Source organism: Apodemus sylvaticus, chromosome 20 (assembly GCF_947179515.1).
Source record: "Apodemus sylvaticus chromosome 20, mApoSyl1.1, whole genome shotgun sequence".
In the NCBI taxonomy this organism is placed as follows: domain Eukaryota; kingdom Metazoa; phylum Chordata; class Mammalia; order Rodentia; family Muridae; genus Apodemus; species Apodemus sylvaticus.
In genome coordinates, this window is record NC_067491.1 from 22,989,545 (window position 1) to 23,010,939 (window position 21,395).

At 39.4% G+C, this 21,395-nt stretch overlaps 1 protein-coding gene across 33 annotated transcripts in view; it reads right to left on the reverse strand.

The window, feature by feature from the left end:
• The window catches only part of Osbpl8 (oxysterol binding protein like 8), a 209,546-nt gene that overhangs the window by 75,666 nt on the left and 112,485 nt on the right, over positions 1-21,395 (reverse strand). For 19 of the 33 annotated variants that reach the window (XM_052164856.1, XM_052164854.1, XM_052164851.1 and 16 more), the window contains 13 exons: positions 20,978-21,062; positions 19,760-19,931; positions 18,132-18,369; positions 17,308-17,492; positions 15,203-15,284; positions 13,808-13,906; positions 13,034-13,130; positions 10,545-10,643; positions 8,407-8,504; positions 6,281-6,370; positions 4,278-4,414; positions 2,610-2,795; positions 1,716-1,803 (listed from right to left, as the gene is read on the reverse strand). In XM_052164856.1, the coding sequence (XP_052020816.1) occupies positions 1,716-1,803; positions 2,610-2,795; positions 4,278-4,414; positions 6,281-6,370; positions 8,407-8,504; positions 10,545-10,643; positions 13,034-13,130; positions 13,808-13,906; positions 15,203-15,284; positions 17,308-17,492; positions 18,132-18,369; positions 19,760-19,931; positions 20,978-21,062 (1,656 nt within the window). The remainder of the gene's footprint in view (positions 1-1,715; positions 1,804-2,609; positions 2,796-4,277; positions 4,415-6,280; positions 6,371-8,406; positions 8,505-10,544; positions 10,644-13,033; positions 13,131-13,807; positions 13,907-15,202; positions 15,285-17,307; positions 17,493-18,131; positions 18,370-19,759; positions 19,932-20,977; positions 21,063-21,395) is intronic. The other 14 variants (XM_052164833.1, XM_052164840.1, XM_052164846.1 and 11 more) reach the window with 5 other exon arrangements.

Consider the following 21,395-nt stretch of genomic DNA (forward strand, 5'->3'; position numbering starts at 1 on the left):
ACACTGGATCCCCTGAAATGGGAGTTATGAATGGTTGGGAGTTGCTACGTAGGTGCTGAGAGCAGAACATATGTCACGCTGTGTTTCTAACAGCTGGGCAAGCTCTCCATCCCCAACAATTTAATGTTTTGGTTGTTGTTATTTGTGTTTTTAAGTATCTTATTTACAATCTATTTCCAAACATAAAGTCATGATGACTTACACTGTTTTCTATGAATTGTACAGTCTTAACTCTCATTTTATGTATAGATCTAGTCTATGTTACTTTTTGTATATTACAAGGCAGGTAGATTTACCTCAGTACCATTTGTTTAAGAGACTAGTCTTTGTCCAAGGAGTGGGAGAAATCATTGCCAAAAATAATTTTTAAAACTTTTTTGAAAATTTCTTTCATTTTTATATGTACGAGTGTGTGCCTGAGCCATGTTTACCGAAGGCCAGAAGAAGGTGCAGACCCTGGAACCACAGGTATAGCCGGCTGGAGCCGCCGTGTGGGTGCGTGGAGTGGAGCCCAGGTCCTCTGGAAGAATGGAGACTGTTCTTAACTGCTAAGTAACGTACGGGTTTACAGCTAGACTCAGTTTTAGTCCAGTGGCCTATATGCTAACTCTATCCTTCTATCAAAATGTCTGCTTTGACTACTGTGAGATTATTTTAGCTCTGCAAGGGCCTTCTCGACTGCATAAGACTCTGGGCATCAGCTTTCCCACTTCCACAGACTGTTTTGGGTTAGCGCTGTATTGTAATACTGTAAACTCTTTCAGCACAAAAAAATACTCTATCTTTTCATTTCCTCCTGTCTTATCAATGTTCTAGAGCAACACATCACAATTCTCACTGGGCAAGCCTTCCACATCTTTGTTCTGTTTATTACTAGGAATTTTACTCTTCTGGATGCTATTATAAACTGAACTGCTTTCTTAATTTCCTTTTGAAATTCCTCACTATATAGAAATACAAACGTTATTTGTGGGGCAGGGTTCTGCGATGTTGCTGGATTCATTAAAGCTGTCTGGATATTTTTAGAACTCTTTAGTATTGTCTATGAAACATTCCATGACAAGTTCTTTCCTGCTGCCTTCAGGCCCTGCTTTTGTTTGTTCTCTGTCTTGGTTTGCGGCTTTCAACAGTCTGAGCTCATCCTCTATGTACCCGAGTCTGTCTGGTACCTACTTAAATCTATTGGGAGTTTCCTCTGGCGAGTGCCCCGTTATTTACCTTTCAGCTCTTGCTGTGTTTGATCCCTTTGTATAACATCTTCTTTTTGAGCCCTCAGGAATGAGGGCATCCACACGTGCCCTCGAGGCAGCAGGCATCCTGATGTGTGTGTGTGTGTGTGTGTGTGTGTGTGTGTGTATGCGCGTGTGTGCACGCGCACATGCCGTCTACTTTGCCCTTTCTGGATTCAGGGACTTATGGTGGAACACAGACCTCACAAGACTGTAGCTGTGCTCAGGAAGATGAGGCAGGCACCCTACAATGCTTTGAAGCCTTTTCTTGGTTCTTTATTCCCTTAGTTGCTCAAATATTTGAATATTTGGAGAGTTCTGGTAGTTTTGCTTTTTTTTTTTTTAAGGTTTCTTTGGGGTGTTAAGAGCTCCTGTTATGTCATTTTACTTACCTAAAATTTTAAAATTTAAACCTGATTGCCAAGGATACTAAAGATTTTAGCAAATTGTAAGCCTATAGGATCGAGCTGTTTTTATGTTACATACCATTGGAGTGCGATGCTTCACTTTGGTCTGGATAACTCCATCTTTTTCAAATTGTATCATATCATTAAGTGGGTCCCATGGCCGGGTACTAAATAAGAAAAAGAATTACATAGCTGTAGAACTTAGTTTCTTATTAGATTCCATTATGTAATTGCAAATGCTGTTCTAATTTTAATATTTTCTGTATCCAATCTTCTGATTCTTATTTGGAAGACTATATCCTTAAGCATAAAATAATACTACAACATCCAGCTTAAAATCTCACACTATGAAGCTAGGTGTAATGATACACCCCTTTAATCTCAGTATTGGGAAGACTGAGATCAAGCTCAGCCTGGTCTATAAATTGAGTTCCAGACAGCCAGAGCTATCTCAAATAAATAAATAAATAAATAAATAAACAAATAAATAAATAAATAAATAGATAGATAGATAGATAGATAGATAGATAAATAAAAATAAATAAAAATAAATAAATAAATACAAAAACAAAATTCCACTTTATGGGATGCAGAGGTAACTCAGTGGTTAGGAGCAGTCACCTCTCTTGCAGAGAACCTGAGTTCATTCCCTGCATCCACACAGTGGCTCACAACCATCGCAACTCCAGCCAACCACACAGTGGCTCACAACCATCGCAACTCCAGCCGACCACACAGTGGCTCACAACCATCACAACTCCAGTTTGGGGACCCAACACAGGCACATGGCATACACCAATACACATAGAAATGTAAATCAGACAATACACATAGAAATGTAAATCAGACAATACACATAGAAATGTAAATCTATAAAAATACAATTTCACACTCATTCATAGGTTGATAGTAAATATACTAGAAATAAAGGCAATTAAGTTATTTTTTTTAAATAAACGTTTAAATTACTTACTCTGAAAACTTATAGTGCCATTCTCCTGTGAGTGGGTCAAGTTCAAATAACTTACAAACCCACTCTTCATTTTTTGTTTTTCGCTCTCTGGCAGCTTGTCTTTGAGCTTCTTCCAAAACATACTTTTCTTGAGTAGCTTCTGTTTGGTCTTTGGCATTTATAGCTTTTGTCACACGTTGCCAGAGTCTAATATACATGTAAAAATGATATTTTTAAAAAGCAACCAGAAAATGAAATATATACAGATTTTTATTTTTTGTTGAAAGTAAACACTGCTCATGTGGACTTTAACAATGCTTATGCTCATATGCTTAGAAACTAAAGCCAAGACCTTAACCAGGAACACTTACTAAGCTCTTTTTGCAAGAGAAATCAATTACATGTGTTCCTAACAGTTTCACACAGTGAAAACTGTTGTCCGAGGCTGACAGGAATATAGAGAAGGAAGTCCCAAAGTCCTCCACATTTTTAAGTAGCTCCTTAGACAATCCTGACACACACTCATTTGGAGTCCTAGGCCTCAGGATGATCCACCAAAAAATCTTGGATGCAGGATTTATCAGAGAACTTTTAAATTCAGTCTCTAGGAACAGGCCAAAGAATAGACTTTTTAAATGCTTTCTAGATTTACATACACCATTACTGTTGAGAACCACTAATTTAACAAAAAACAGCAGGAGAAAATGATTTCTCTGATTAAAAATTAGCTTCTTTCATCAGCTAAGTAAAAGTATAACACCTAAGTCTTATCTGTCTGAGAGGGATCATGTCAGAAACTGAAAGAGGCTTTGAAATTTGTTACATATTCTACTTAGCTGGCAGAAAAAAAAGGGTTTCTTTTTCTAAGGCTTATTGTCTCATGCTTAAACTATGTAAGCTGGCCAAGTATTGTCCCAATACTGGGAAGTAGAGACAAGAAGATCAGTAATAATAGTTCATAGTTAATCTCAGCTATACGGCAAATTAAGGCCTCTTTGCTCTGGATATAACTCCTTATTAAAAAATAAATATTGAATCATAAACACATATCAAAAATGGATGTATGTGTTGGTTGCATGTCCCTCGGGACAGGGAGCATCATGGACTGTTACACCAGAAGGAGAATTTAAAACCGGATGCATACACTTTCTCCAGTGCTGACAACCTAGATTTTATGTAGAAAATAAAGTACATGTAGACTTGAGTCATGGAAGCAGGACCACAGGGTAAGGACTCACAGCTATCACATGATCACTAACGCAACATTCACACAGAACTCTTAACAAGGAATACAAACAGTGACTTTGTCCAAGTCTGAGAGTTCTAGAGAGAACTTCATGACTTATAACATAATCCATGGTAGTGCCAACTCCTTTAAATCCTTTAGAAGCCAGGCCATCAAGTGGTGTGGCTGGTTTCAGAGGCCAGAACAACGCAGACTCCTCCCCTCAGCTCCCGGACCTAAGCCAGATTAGAAGGCAGATGCCAGGCAGAAGCTGAGAACAAGAATTAAAGCACTGGAGTGAAAGAGAGAAACAGGAGGACATTAGCTCTGAGCTACAGAGAAACAAGAAGGTGTGTGAAGCTTCACGTTAGCAATACAGCAGACAGAATATGGTGTGACTACACTATATGCAACTCAAAATACTCCTTAATTTACATGAAGTTAGCTAAAAATGGTGTACTTACTTCTCTGATTCAAAATCATCCTGTTCTTCAAACTTTACAGTGTGCCTTATCAATCTCCACTGTTTAATGTCAGGAGTTGGATTCCAGAAAATCTCTGAGTTATCAGTTTTTTTGTCATTAATGAAAACTTCACTATCCTATATTTAAAGGAATTAAATGTTAATAGAGTTTATTTTTATTTAGAAGAGGACCACACAGTATAGTAATACACTTAACAAATTCTTCCTGCTGATGAATTCTACTAAAAAATATCCTAAAACAAATGTTAACTAGTACATTTCTCAAAATCCCAAACTCTTTGCATTTGTATAAAAATAGGTTGGCTACGTAGAAAGTTCATAAGAGTTTATAAGTTTTACTTAACAAATTTCAAATATTACAGGCAAAGCCTCAAGATCTACATCTGAACTGTCAAAGAAGAGCACAGTTTTCAGTCCGTGAGATGCTGTGCGCAATGTAGGAAATCAAATTACTGAAAAATGTCTGACAGTCCTTCATTGCATTAAAAACTGAACACAGTCTTAGACACTATGTTTTTAGAACAACTATTTGTCAAGATGTGGTGACATCTGTCTTTAATCCCAGCTTCCAGAAGGCAGAGGCAGGCAGATCTCTGAGTTTCATATCAGCCAGGGCTACAGAGTGAGACCCCGCCTCAAAATAAAATAAAGTGACAAAGATGGCTTTACCAATATTCTAAATAATACTCACATAGAAGTCAATTAAAACATTTTGCAGGGACCAGGAAGATAGCAGTATGGGTAAAGGCATTTGCCACCAAGCCTGATGACCCATTCCTGAGACCCAATTGGTGAAAGGAAAGAACTGACCACACACGCATGTATGCATGCATGTATGCGTGCACGCACGCACACGCACACACACACACAGAGGCAGAATTTTTTTTTAATATTTTTATTTTCTATATTCTTTGTTTACATTCCAAATGATCTCCCTTTTCCCGGATCCCCCCTCCCCATATGTCCCATAAACCTTCTTCTCTCCATCCCTTCTCCAATCACCTCTCTCCTTTTTCTCTGTCCTTATATTCCCTTCCAATGCTAGATCGATCGCAGAGGCAGAATTTTAAAAGCAATTTTGCAGAAACTATATAGCCATTGGCTGAGTCCTTAAACCTAGCTTCATTTTTCACCTGCTTTTTTTTTCTTGTTTATTATAATAAAGAAGAACATATACTAAGTGGAAATACATCTAAAAACATACCACAATCCATTTCAGTCACTTAAGTTCCTTGTAAGAAATTATATAAATATGAATCTAGGTTGGCAGAGAAGTAAATCAAATCCATTATTGTTATATATTCCTGAACCTTCCTGTCCCCTACACAGGAAATACCTCTGAGTGGGAGGCTGTGTCCAGCCAGAGCCCCAGAGCTCCGTCCTCAGCTCACTGCTTACCTCATGCTAACTCTTCAGGTGCTCTGAGCTCTACTGCCCTCCCTTTCCAAATGGAGACATCTTCTATGTGTCAGAAGGGTGGCTCAGCTGGGAAGGGGCTTGCCACCAATTCTCATCCCCTGAGCCTGATCCCTGGAACCCTCACTGTAGAATCAGAGTACTGACTTGGGTAAGTTGTCCTCTGACTTCGATGTATGTGTCATGGCATACGTACAGATACATACTACATACATACATGCACACACACACACACACACACACACACACAAAATAAATGAAGAATATGAATGGGTATCTATGTGCCTACTTCATGAAGTCCCACTAAATATTAATAAGTATTGATAAATAAGAGTTACAGTCTTAATAATGTACACAGTAAGCGCCATAACTGATAGCTACTTCTATTCATTTAAAAGTGTTAGAAACAAAACATTATACAAAACAAAGTATTACTGGCAACAGAATGCCAAAATATCCACTTTTAAGATAAAGTTTATTTAACTAGTATTACTTTTACAATATGATTGCCCATTTTCTCTATCAGATAAAATTATTTTTATAATGCTAACATATAAAAATACTTACCCAATGGCCTTCCAAAGTAGCTAGGACTTCTTTTCCCAATTTAAGTTTCCCTGATATTTGATTAACGTAATCGCTACTCCCTAGAAATGGCTTTAAAAAAAGAAAGTATTGAGCATTTTAGTTCATATTTACATACACTGTAGATAACCACATTTCAAAAAATTATAGTTACCATACTCTTGAAAGTAAAAGCAGTGAAATCCTGATTCAAATTTAAGTTAGAGACTTTTAAGAAAGATAAATTATGATTGTGTAAAATACAGCTAAAACAGACTCTGAAATCTAAATAACTTAGAAAGCTCGTGCAATATAAAGACCCGCTGTAGTAACCGATGCGGTCTGCAGAGCTGGGCTTGCCTCACCTCCAGGACTACCTCCTATCGGTGTGGCAGTGCATTAGTGAGAGAAACACTTCAGAAAACTGAGAGAATTAAAAAATTTTGAAAAATCTTTCCAAAAAAATAAAATTAGAAGAAAAATACAACATTGCCTAAAGTGTATCCTCAGATAGAAAGCTTGCTTGGTGCTTTGATATGTCATGAAGTAGAATCGTCTAGGAGCTTGTGCTGTCCCAGCTAGCATCACCACATATGTAAAAACAGGCCAAGAGAGGGGGCTGCATCCTATAATACTCCGGAGCACCTTCTCAGTAGAACAGAGGTTCTAGTCGCTGAAATAGCAACGTGGGGGCAACAACTATCATCATCACTCCTATTTTTATCTGAACATGGTGTACTAAAATTATAACTGACATTGTGCAAAGGATTCAAAATTGCGTTTTGTTGACGGAATTTTCCAAAGATGGCTTCAACAGTGCCTCCTCATTTCCTCTCCAGCCCTACACCTTCTTCAATGAGATCTTGCCACCTCCTGAGAAGCACAGTAACTATCCCTCTGCCCTGAGCTTGCGTGGGTGGGTAACTCTTCAATAGAAGATAGCAGAGATGTTGTAAATCTGGCTTCTGAGTCTAGTGATGGAGGCGACTGAGTTCTCACCTTGCTCCCATGGCTTGTACTTGGACACTTCATGCTGCTGAGGAAGACTTCCAGCAACCTTCAAGTGGCCATGCTATCAAGAAGCGAAGGCACACGGAAAGGCCGCGTGAGTGGCTGCTAAGTGCGGCCTTTCAGGTTGCAGACTCATAATGGGGCAAGCCTTTAGAAGGTTCTGCTCTCAATCACTCATATTTTTCAAGACATCTTGGTGCCCAACATTTTCTAAGAGACAAGCCATCTCTAATATGCTCCGTACAAATTTTTGTCATATAAATGTGACGAGCACATGGTTATCCATAGCATGTAAGTTCACAGTAATTTTTATAAAGAAATAATAACTAATATAAAATTGTCTTGCTGTACATAACCAGAGTCTCATTCCTATCTACCTTCTGGGGTTCTGTAAAGCAGTGTTGTAATTCACAGAGATACTTTAGTCACTTCAGTCTTATTTCCTCTATGGCACCAGGTTTTAATATTATAATTAACAAAAGGAATGGTGGCGCTAACTTATCTCAGGTTGTACCAAGGATACTCACAGAGGTGTCCTCAGATGGATTTCTCTTTGAACTGACATAAATCATGCTTTTTAGTTAGTTTTTATCTCACAACTAAACTTTTTCCTTCAGTATTTACAGCACAGCTGCCCCTTAGGTAATACCAACAAAAGGAAACTATCAGCTCAGGGCCCCCAAGACCAAGTTCTCAGAACAAAGAAGATTTGTTTTCCCCAGAGGGACAGAGGGCTAAGGGGAAGGGAACATGGAGAAGGGGCTGGGGTATCTGTCCGAAAATGGGACAAAGCACTGCCTCTGTGCAAGGAGGAGACAGATGTGGCACACAGGAAAATGGCAGTTTGTGAAGGGAAACCCTGTGTTAGGACGAGGTGTTTAATTTTAATTGGGCATGTTAATTAGATGATCCAAAGGGAGCTTTGATGGCTACACCTTAGTAGTCAGCCTTGGGAGGAAATACTGATCAAATAAGGGAACAGACCTTGGTGGCTAGCTTTAGGAATGGAATGGAATGAACAGTTTTTAGCAAGGCAGAGGGAATGGAGAGATGGGCAGGGCCTGCCGGGACACATGCTCTAGTGGACTGGTGTCCCTTTATCCTTCTTTTTTACCAACCTTTAGTTTAAATTCAAGTATCGCACTATATCCAGTCTTTTGACAGGTAATATTGACAGTTCCACCTAGTTCCAGTGTCATTGTGCCATAAAGAATTCCTAAAGTAAAAAAAGAAAAATTACAAAATATTGAGGACAGAGACACAACAATGTAAAATAAGCAGTGTTCTGTAATTTTATCCTTCCTAGGAGAAACTTGCCATTTAAGGGCACGCTGTCTCACACAATAAAAAAAAAATTGTAATACAGACATGAAGCCTGTTTTAGAACATTAAAACATTTATTCACATTATGTTTCCTTGGCAGTTTTACAGACTATGTAAAGTATAGTGGTGGGCCCATCGGATAGCATGGAAAAGCACCTGCTGCCAACCGTAGGCTCTGAGAGGAATCGCTGAGACCCTCCACATACGCACAGTAAGTATAATAAACACGTTAAAACATAGGAACTCCTCAAACCAGGGCCCTCTGGGCTTTGTGGTAAGTCACACTCTGGCCCACTGTGTTGTTTCAATGCCCATACTGCAAAACAAAAGTTCTTCTTCTGCAAAATATTTTTGTCATGTGTTTTGTACTTTCATGCCTTTTTTGTTTATAATTTTGCTGTTGAAAACTAATTCAGTGCAATGCTGAAATTAGTGTTCTGGAGTACAAGGTTATGATGACCCTTACAGAAGAATATTTGCTAATTCAGTTGAGTTAAAAGTGTTAGCCACACATGCACAGTGTGTGTGTGTGTATCAATGAATCGGTAATGCAAGGAACATTGAATAAAATGCCTCTAAATACAAGCACACATAATACAAGGTAATATGCTCATTGGAAGTACTGTGATAAGAGACTCCAAACAATGTAAACTCATTACTTTCTCTAGAAACAATGGTTCGATATATATTGATTCCGCCGGGTGGTGGTGGCGCACGCCTGTAATCCCAGCACTCTGGGAGGGAGAGGCAGGTGGATTTCTGAGTTCGAGGCCAGCCTGGTCTACAGAGTGAGTTCCAGGACAGCCAGGGCTACACAGAGAAACCCTGTCTCAACAAAACCAAAAATCCAACCCCCCCCCCCCAATATATATATATATATATTGATTCCATGTTTGTTGTTACTTATAGAATAAAATTGCTACAAATAACAAGAACCAATTCAGGTAAGTTAAGCAAACAAACACAACCACAAAAATAAGTTCTGTATTCCAAACCATTCTGAGTTACAGAAAATTAAACAGGTTTGTTCAAGTGCATGTTTTATAGATTTAGGCAGCTGAGGTGCCCTTTGGTAGCAAATGGACAACATTAGCTTCTCAGACAAAGCAGATAATGAAATGTTGTTTGTCAGACTTATTTGGTCATGGAACTCACTTTTTATAAAATAATTAATGAACTTGGCAACACAGAAAACACATATGTTCTCTTCTTTCATAAATCACTTTATCTCTATGCTTTAATCTTATTATTTTCTAACCAATACACTGCTATGGGAGGAAAATGAAAATCTCCATTGCTTGTTGGGCATTGATGTAATGATATAAAATTTAAAAATATAAACTCTTATTCATTAAAAATTGTAGATAATTTGATTTCACTCCTATTTTAAGAACTGTATGCAAAGCTCTGAGCATTATCTGACCTTTTGTCAAATGTAAACCAAGCGTTGCAGCACCTCTTAGTGATCTCAACACTAGGGAGTCTGAGGCAGGAGGATCCTGACTCGAAGGGCAGCCTGAGCTACACAGCAAGGCTATGACTCAGAAACTGTCAAGTAGAGTGAAGGAAAATCTTTAAAAGACTTGCTACACTGAACACTTGCAGATTAAACTTTATAAGGGCATTAGTGCCAGAGCACATAAAGTAACTTCTAAGGATTCTGAGTAGGTAGCTCCATTTAATTTCAAAACTTTGACAGGAGATAAATGCATCATTATAAATCAATTTCTTAAGGCATGCATCACAAAAAAGGTGAGTCTGTGTGGATGACTTTACCACTGAGGTAGTCCTCAACAGCAATATGCTCATATAACTATGAGCTCAAGTTTTCAAATAAATACTTCTCAGTTTTTCTCAAATATAACAAATTCCAGCCACATACATTTACTTTAAAAAAGTTCTAGGAAACACCTGCACACGAGTGGAAAGTTACCTTTACAGTGAGCGTAGGGCATCGTCATGACGTAATCTTCTCCTCTGTTCAAGAACGTTAGCCGGGCTTCTCCCTCCAGTATGGCAGATAAGGAGTTTCCTAAAAAAAAAAAAAAAAAAAAAAAAAAAGGATTAAATTTCACAAAATAAATCTACCTAAAACATTACTTTATTCATAGCCTCAATCTTATAAAAAAGATTTTGTTTTTTCTTTTTTTCTTCTTTATTTGTTTTGTTTTTGTTTTTTGAGATAGGGATTCTTTGTGTAACCCTGGCTGTCCTAGAACTGACTCTGTAGATCAGGCTGGCCTTAAACTCAGAGATCCACCTCTGCCTCCCATGTGCTGGTATTAAATGCATGTGCTCCCACTGCCTGGCTAAAATGAGTATTTCCAAAAGGCATACTTAAGTATGTTAAGTCAAATGAAAAAAAAATCCCATCAAGACACAATATAGGTTAAGTCTAAAATTTAAACATTTATAATTGATTCAGTAATTATTTAAATGTTTTATTTTAAAATATGCAAAATTCAAGTGAATAAATGCCATAGTGATTTCCTCTAGCATGGGTCTCATGTTTTTTCTTTTGTTAACATCTGGATCTTTAATGGGACATAATTAACATACAATGAGCGGCCTTATTTTAAGCATAAAGTATGATAGTATATGGTACTGCATAGAGGAGTCTGGCTTGGCAGCACATTTGGGAGGTAGACACAGGAGGACTGGGGCTCTAGCATCAGCCTGAATCACACGAAAAGGTCTTCAATGACTCTCTCAATGACTAGGGGCTGGGAATGTAGTTCTGCCCTTTTCTACCATGCCCACAGTTAGGGTTTGATCCCCTGTTCACTTGTCTATTTCTCTGCCTGCTTATGTATGCACGTACCCATCTACCTCCCTGCCGAACCCACAATCCTAAAACGTCCCTATTATCTGGGGAAACACTGATCTGTTTCCTGCAATTCTATTATTACCAATTCTTGCAAGCACTATAAAATATATAATTTATACTTGGCTTATTTTACCTAGCACACATTTTTTAGATTTGTCCATGCTACTGTATTAAGCATTCATTTTTAAAATAGAAAACCAGCATCCTACAGCTATGAAAGGTCTATAGGAGTTGCTGTTGGATGTATGCCCAGTCATGACCTTCCCCTGGTTCCCAACCAGCCCGGCCTCTGGTAGCTACCGTTTTTACTGTCTCTAGATCAACTTTTCTAGAGTACAACATGAGAGATACCTCATGCTATCTGCTTAATAAACTACTTCTTAAGTTATATATACACAGTCTCCTCAGATGTCTGTACTCAAAGGAAATAATGAGGATTAAAAACCATACAGTACCCTCGTGACATGTGGATTCTTTCAAATTATAAAGAGCCAGCCCTGGTACATATAAGTTGTATTAAAACATAAGAAAAAAAGAAGCAAAATGAAAAAACAATACCAGAATACAAACCATGCACCTGGTGCTCAGCAAGGGATGTCTACATGGTGGGACGAGGACTCATTAAAGCCACTTACGGTGCAGCTGGGGAGAGTGAGGGACTGGAGCTTGAGAGGAACAATCTCAACATAAAATATGTGGAACTTCTGAAGGAAAAAATCCCAACTCAAGTCAAAAGCAAAAGTGGTGTAGGGAAGGAGGTGTTGAAAAACTAAAAGGACAGGCCGTGGGGCTTGTGACAGACATGCTGTGGGGTTCCTGACAGAAGCTGCTAGACTCTAGGTCTCCTCTCACCGACTCACTTCTGACTCTGACCACACACATAATTAAAATTTAGATTTCTGTTTACATATTTTAGATGTTCTATTTCACATTTCTGTTTTCAAACTCAGGTTTAAAATCCTTAAATTTAATTCTCTGAGTTTTTAAATATCTTTAAAATTAGGAAGCCAAATAATAGCATTTAAAGATAATATTCTACCACCTATAATTTGTAACTATGTCTTCTTTGAATTATCAAAAGCATTGCATTAGGGCTTCCTATTATATTTTCCTACAGTCCTTTCTGTACTAACAAGCATTTTCAATAGTTTGTTATTAGCCCAAAGTTAAATACCATTACTGAATGACCCGGGCTCAAACTGGATTCTCTCTATACTCAAAGACAGGAAAGGAAAGTGCAGTTCATCGCTTCTCAGCCTTTGGCTAAGATCAAGTGTAGGATAGTGCAGTTCCCTCAGGTACACTGAAACCAAACCAAACAAAGTGATAAGGTAAAGGCAGAATAACCTCACACTGCATGAGAAGGCTGTGGTAGGCATTCACTGTGCCCTTCCGTAAGTGGTACTTTCCATGTATGTGCTGAAGTTAGATAAGATGTGCCTTTAGAAGAAGTAAAAGGTGTTCAGTTAAAGATGGTGCTTAAATGACATGAATTTGCCAAAAATGACAAATAAAACTAATTTATTTACAAATGAGAACGTACCAGAAGACACTCCCTTTTGGAGAACTCCAGTTTAGGACCAGGGACTACTCACCGTAAAACTTGGACTTGGCCAGGATGCTCCCGCTCAGGCAAAATCCGTCTTTTCGGTTACTGACATAGAAGGCAGATATTGGTGGGTGATGGGACACCTAGTGAGCACAGGGAAAGTCACAACACTTAACAGAGTGAGCTTGCTAGTGTGCTAGTATCAAAAGTTCAGGTCTAAGCCTGAGTAAGAAAGAATAGTTGGTAAGCAACAGAATATTACTCATTACAGTAACCAGATTTCTGTCTCTAAGGAAATGTACCCCTGGCATTCATACCACAAGGCAAAAAACAAACAAAAAACAGTTCAAGTTTGGGTGGAAATGATAGCATAGCATTATAGCATTTCTAACTTGAGACTATAATAGCTTCCGGGGTGGGGTGGGTTAGGAGCACTTCTAACCCCGCCCCACCCCAGCAGCAGGCGCACGAAGCTCTGAGTGCTGTTAAAATGGTAAGGAAGCACCGCATGCTGAGGAACTAAACTCTTTTCCAAAGCCATTCGATGATCATGGAGACCACTCGTTCAGCCCAGTCAAACGTCAGGAGAATTGCAAACTGATGGACAGCTTGACTGGCATCACCCAAGAGAGTCAAACGATGACAGCGCTGTTCAGTACTAGATCCCTGCAGTTCATCCTAGTATCCCAATCTAGAATGTTCCATGCTTAGCAAACCTTACCCAACAATAAGCTAAATAACAGTGATTTACCAAGTTAGAATTTCTCATAAAAAGTTCCAGCACTTTCCAGATCCTTTTGGGAACACGCACTTCTCATACCTGTTCAGCAATATAGAAAGTTTTGCTGTTTGTTCTAGGATGAATCCACAAACACCGGAAAGTCTCACCCAGTATAGGATTATAGGGTTTCTTTAGTCCCTGGTTTTAAATAAAACAAAACAAAAAAATCACTTTTAAAATGTACAAATACAGGTTTAAAGTTAAATTGTCGAATAGACCATCTTATAATGTTTCATAGTAAATAAAAAGTACATGAAATAAAAATATAACTTCAATCAGGATTTAGTCTAAATACAAACTTTGCAATTTCATGGTAACTGCTAGTAAACAATCTTAAGATCATACATAAAAACTTAAAAAAAATCTTAAGAATATATAGAGAAGAAAGAGGGCAATGGGGGTAGAAATGACCAAATTATAAGATTACACGTGTGAAAATCTCAACCAAATTTTAATAAATAAAATTTAAAAGTAAGAAAGCAACTCGGTGAGATGCAGGACATTCTTGTAAGATGCCTCAGGAGAGCAGTGGTTGCCTTAAAGAAAGCTGCAGACTAACTGAGCTGACATCTGTGCACCGGTCTGCTGCAGGCCGGGCCTGGTCTCTGTTCTGGTCACTGCGGAGAGTGCTGCAGTGACCATGGAGGCCAGTGTCTTTGAATATAAAGCTGCCATTTCGGTCTTACCCAGTATTGGAAAGTCAGATAGTACAGTATTTGTATGTCAGCATCTCCAGCTTTCGGATCTTTTCAGATAGATCTAAAATTTGATTTGTCCAGGCTCATACATAGAGTTCATAATATTCTTAGAAATAAAAACTAAAATTTTGAATTTCTGTTTTGACGTTCTTTCCATGAAATTCTACTGTGTATTAGTTTTCACTGCTTGACCAGCATAATGCACTCTCCTAACTAAAGGAGTGTGAAATCTACTGCATTAAAACCACACTTGTCTGTGGATATGGTGACAGTTTTGCTGGTGGCACCTGTCCTCAAACAGCTGCTTCATCGGTCCAGTTAAAGCATTTTATTTGAGTGTCACAATCTTTCCCACCACTGTACCATCAAACATATTCCTTACTCTTGCTCTGATTGTACTGGAACAGACAGAACGAAGACAGGAGGCTGCTCTGGCTAGAGTTACCACAACAGCACTGTCAGTCTATCACAATGGCTAAGACCAGAGTGATCACAGGCACGCTCTGCACTCAGGTCCTCTGTGTGTGCTTCAGCAGGCCGCAGAGGGCAGGAGATGCCTCCGTAGGAAAAGGCGCTCACCTCCAACTCTGCTGACCTGTCTGATCTGCAAGACCCACATGATGTAAGACGAGAACTGACCTACCTCCACATGGACACCATGACACCTGCATGCCCACACAATATATAAATGTAAATTCTCTTAAAAAGAGGAAAAAGAAGCAAATATAGACATTACCTTTGGCTTCTTATAAAATCCCGACAAATACCATTTCACGACTTTCTTCAAACGAAAATATGGATTTTCTTCCAGAGCTGCTCTAAAAAACAAAAATGGTAAATATAATCATTTTATGCAATCACAAATTCTTTCATACGTTATATGACTACCTAATTCATGTTCAAATAAATGGCAAAACAATCATATAAATTTGCTTCTAGAATACTTCTCGCTGGTGCTGCAGAGATAGCTCAGCCTTAAACTGCTTACTGCTCTAGCAGGACAGGGTCCATCCCTAGCAGCCTTGTCCAATGGCTCACAACTGCCTGCAACTTCAACTCCAAAACACCCAAGCCCCTTCTGGCTTCTGTAGGTACCTGCATTCATGTGCACAGGCCTCTGCTTAGCCCTTCCTACCTGCTACAACAAATATAACACATAATTTTTAAAATAAATCTCTTTTAAAAAATCTGTTTACCTTATCCCAAAACTCAGGGCACTGCTGAAAATACTTTTGGAAATTCTGAACCAAAGTTTCCAAAATCGGATTGTGTAGAACCCAGGATTAATTAGAACTTCTGTGGTTAACTGTGATTAGAAAATAAATACTTTCTGCTTTTAAAATGGGCTGGAGATGTAATCTCTTCGCTTCCTGTTCAGGCCATCTACGCCATGCCTCCACAAGATCAGGATTCTCTCAGGATCCATCAACCCAAAACATATACCAGGTCCCGCAACCCTTTCTCTCATGGTTTTTGAGACTTATGCATCCTGTGGTGCCTTGCTGCCCAGTCCAAGGGTTGATGAATGGTTTCCAGCCCCACCTGTCAATGAAGGATCTTCAACCACTGCCCACTTGATTGCATGAAATCTGAACAGTTGGTAGAAGAGCTTAATAGTACATAGAGGAGAGCACAGGGGGCTGATGGAAGCCTTTCAGCTCAAGGACTGCTTGATATCATCCCTACTACGAAGCTGATGTTTCCATGTTACAAGTGTGAAAGAAGAGCTAAGATAATTTCAATCAACAGTTTCCTCAGTCATCATCCTGCACCCTTCCTTTGTATGTTACCAGCCTGAGTTTCCTCCTGAACAAACTACCAGTGTACCATCTACTCTGTAGAGCGGAAGTCTGGGGGAACCATGACTCAGCTTCCCTCTCTAGTGACCAACTGACTATTGTAACTGCTACCAAGTAGTGAGTCTGACTGCTACAGACAAGTTCTTTTCATTTTTGCTGCTAATGGACCTATTCATTAGGCCCTTATTTATGAAAAGGTGCTCTCCTTCACGGGTACATCCTACAGTGGAGCCTGACTTTTGAAGATACCCTGCAAGGTGACAGAATCTAGATCTAGGTTTGCTGACAAATGAAATTGTTGAGTTTTTCTTTAGTAACAACACACTGATAGTTCTCCTCCTAGTTTTAAAATTCTTATTAGGAAGTTTTATTTAAAATCTTATAGTTACATAGTTCAAGAGCCAAAGCAGTAAAGAAGCCATTTACTGCAGCACAGGCGACTGAGTGCACACTGCATCAGTTCGGTTTCATTTCTTCACAGTGAACATACTTACTCTTGCGGATCCTTTTGTAGTGGTTTAAGTCAGTCAGGAATTCTTTTTATTGGGGATGGGGATAAATCATTCCTGCTATGTAACCGTGACTGGCTTCAGGCTCACAGCAATTGCCTGTTAAGAGCTAGGATCAAAAATGTGTACCACCATGCCTGGCTCTTTTCATTTCAGGAAAATTAATTCTTTTAGCTACTATGTACTGTGCAAGTTTTCCCATAACAACCAATAACCTCTTACAATGATAAAGCTGATGATGCCTTCGATATTACTACTGTAATGGATCACTAAGTAACTGACAATACACACTGACAGCGCACAGCACATAGTCCTGTGGTGCCACTCAGGTCCCCAAGGACCACTCCTCAAGGTGTCCCCACTGGGCTGCTGAGACAGGATCTCTCATTGGCCTTGCTGAGCCCAGGAATCACCTTTCCTACCTCCCTGCTGCTGCGTTTACGACCGTGTTTGCTGTGCCTGGCTTTTTGTTATTTTCTCGCCATATTCTAATACCATACAGGGATTTTCTATTTCCAGAAGACTCTACTTACTCAGACAGGAAATCTGCATGGTAGTAATAATCTGAAAGCTTATCCAGGAAAGAACGGGGCTCCAAAATAAACGTCGGCAGAACAACCCTCGACAGATCCATGCCGGGACGGACTTGCTTGAGCAGGGTCCAGATGAGGCTTTTGTTCTCTTCAGACACAGTTTCCGTCTGAGAAGCCTCACCTGCCTTTAACAGTCAACAGACACAGACACACAGACAGTGACAGAGGGAAACACGACTCTCTGGGACTACTGCAGACATTATGGAAATGCGCAAAAGTCATAGGTAATAAAACAGTCTATAAAAGTAAACGCAGGGCTGCGAGAAATGTCAAAATAACAGTATGTGCGAAAGAACTAAAGTATTGTTTGTTCAGTTAAATCTATTTTTCTATTGAAACAAGGCCTTGCCAGGTAGCCCAGGTTGCCCTTGCTATGTAGCCTGGGCTGCCTTTAAACTTGCAGACTCTCTGCCTCATTCTCAAGTGCCAGCTGTGTAGTTCACTGTTTTACTTACACTGACTTCTATGCACTGGTAATAACAAATTGTAACTTTATGCATATTGGCAATTTACTTTATAGCTGGCAATGACATCAAGCAGTACCCTACTTGAAAAACAAAGCTGAAAATGTAAACCATAAGACCACAATGGCATTCGGGTATGTCTTTTTGCTTGCTGATAAATGCAAATAAATTTCAAAATGCACCTTTGAAAAGGCATGTGACACATAAATACTCTCTGAGGAAAACAACAGGCCAAGCAAGTGACAGCTCTAGCTGTGCGCCAGTGAGCAGTGAGCGGGCCTGACAAGGCCTGGCACTCACCTCCCCCAGTTCCTCGTGGCTCTGCTCCATGTAGGTGGTCTCCTTCAGAGGCTCCACAGGCTCGGGGTCCATGTAGGAGTCGTCTTGCCTTTCTGACGTATCTGTGTCGCTCTCTTCGCTCTTCCCCAGCACCTCGTTGTCAGATTCATCATGCTCCTGATCGTTCTCTTTGTCAGATTTATCAGAATACATATCTTGGTCCTTAAAGTGCTGTCTTTCAATCTCACTGTCATTCAACCTTAGTGGATAATCACAAGGAAGAGCAAAGGCTAAGAAGACAAACTCATAACTGAGAGTAACGTGGCATTTACTATGGGCGATGCACAGTTCGAAGTGTTTTATTTAGCTTATTTATTTAATCTTTGAAATTATCATGTTAGGCAACGGTCTTCTACTTCTCTTACAGATCAGTGAACAAAGGCACAGAGACAATCAACAGAAGCCTGTGATGGTGAGGTGACCAACAAAGCTCTTGCCTCTCTACTCTGGGGCTAGAATATTCACAAGGAAATGCAGACTACGTTTGCTACACTTGTCCACCTCCTGTCTCACAGCCATGTTCCTGGAAGCAGGGCCACTGCCGTGTCTGGTCTGAAGGAAAATACACTAAGTCAAGATCATCAGGTTCTCAGTCAGTGAAGTCTGACTTCCCACTGTGAAGAGCTCCAAAGTAACCCAAAATAACTGCTAACAATAGCATGGAAACATGCTTTGAGCTATATTTAACAACTATCTGGTAGGCTTAATCGGCAGGGGTAAATTTCAGGGAACAATGGAAATAACACTTTCAGTTTAAGGGAATAAATCTGTAGCCCCCAAATAAAGCTTTAAATGATAAGAGGAGGAAAGGGGTTGTTTTCTGTAAAGCAACAAAAAGAGGCAGCACCCGAAAAAAATCTGTGCACTGCACCAGAGTTTTGCCAGAGAAATACTGTTAGTATTAGCTACAGTGAATACTTCAAGAGGTAAAACCATAAGCCAGATAAATTTACCACTCAAAAAGCTTCCACAGGGCCTAGAGAGGCTCAGTGGTGAGGAGAACTGGCTGATCTTCCAGATGACCCAGGTTCAATTACCAGCACCCAAACCATATGTAACTCCTGTCCCAGGGGCCTGACACCCACTTTTAGCCCCTGAAGGCACTGTGGGAATATGGAGCACAGACATGCATGCAAACAGGCAAACTACAGCCATACATACTTCAAATAAACAAATGCCCCCACCCAAACCCCATAAAAATGCTTCACAAATGGCAGGCAAAACCCAGTGCCATTACAAAACATGCTAAGACCAGAACAGCAGAAGGGAAGAGGGGTCTCATTGTTTCATACAATGTTCAAACTGATCTTGAAATGGATTCTAACAGAAGTAGAAATCATTCTTAATGGAAGGTGCATCATGCACAAAAACAAAGGAGACACTTAGCTCACTTGTACCTGGAAAAAAGAAAACGACATAGGCTAGAATAAAGAAAATAAAGCCCTATGCCCGATATATAGAAAATCAACTAATAATAAGGCACACAAATTTCATTACTAAGCACATTACTAAGTTGGTAGAAACGATAACAAATTTAATGAGCAGGATGGTCTCAAAAAATTATCAAATTAGCAGCAAGAACTACTTACTGGAAGTTGTCACCACTGTGTAGATTGTTGGCACGCAGTAGACCATACAGAGTCACGTGCGTGCTATCCGATGAAATGCTCAGGTCATGCTCCTTCCCTTCCCTGATCATGGTACGTTTAAGAAGACTAGAACACTTCAAAGCCAACTCCAAAGCATCCATCCAGCACCTTCCTAAGGCACAGATCAGAAGCCAGAGAATGAGAGAAGCCAGGTTCGTCTATCTCACTTTATCTCAACTTATCTCACGTCTACCTCACCTTTAAACATACTGTTTCTTTGACAAGCAAGCACGAAACAATTGAAAGGCAAAAGTCTGCCGGGACTTTAATGTAATCTTTTGATTTATATATAAATGTTTTTTGAATGACAAGCATTTTAAGATCACAATAAATGGGAGACAACATGTATTATGTAAGAATGTCCAATCTAAAACAAACTATCTCCGAAATCTTAGAGCGTTAACACGAAGCTTTGAAGTATCACACAAAGTACATAAAACACAGTGAAGAGAATGTTTCTACTGACTGAAATACTGCTTCATTGTTGTCCCCACGTGTCGCATCCATTCTACCCCCATGTAGGGGAATTTTGTCAGCTTGCACTGTTCAGTCATAGGCTTCTCGTGACATTCGACATGTACTCTCTCTCATGCAGTGACACCAGCACTGCAGCACTCTAAGACTCCTTACAACAGCTCATGTAGACATACAGTGCCACAGTAGGGAACAAACCCACCGTCAGTCAAAAAGCTTGTTGCTATGTTGCATATGTGTGTGGTGTGGTCTGGTCTCTGTATTGCTTGCCAAATGAGTTATGGATCTAGCTGCAGAGAGTGTGTGTAAGGTGCGAGTATAAGTTGTTGGTATTTTGCTTTCTTATGTAAAATAAAACCAAACCAGTGTTACTTGTTCCACAAATGTTAATTTAAAAGTATGACAGCTTACAGGTTGCATATCTCTCTTAAAATGATAATGTATAATGAATTACTACAAAGAATTACTATTAATTCCCCAAAGCATTAACGTGTCAGTGGAGAGTAAAAGGAAACCCAAGTCCTTCTATCAGCCTGCAAAGCTGGGAATGTCCTTAGTGTTCTACACAGTTTATGATTACAGGATTCTGCTTCAACTGCCCTATGAACACATGGTTCCTCCAAGGTTAGCAATACACAAAATAATCCCTTAAAGCTGAAAGCCACACCATCAAAAAGTGTTTACCATCCGACTCAGAAGTAGCTCGGATAATCAGGTAGCTGCTTGGTAAAGGCTGAGTTATGGACCCAACTGCTTCACCCTTCGGACCCTTCAAAGGAAACAGATGGGTATGTCATAGACCAATGGTAAAATATCCAGTATTATTCTTGTCAGATATGAATTTATCAGGCAAAAGTAATTCTTTAAAATCAAACAAGCTTTAATTACTTCCTTAGGAATGCTAATGTTCAGTAATAAAATCTTTCCCAACAAATATCCCTCCATAATAGAAAATTGAAGAAATAATAGCATTTATCACTTAAATATTATCTGTACATATCACTCATATATTAAAGAAAATCTAATATCTAACATACTAACACAATTTTAACAAAATTTCTATCTTACAGGTTTTACTACATGAGAAATACTGTATTCTTAA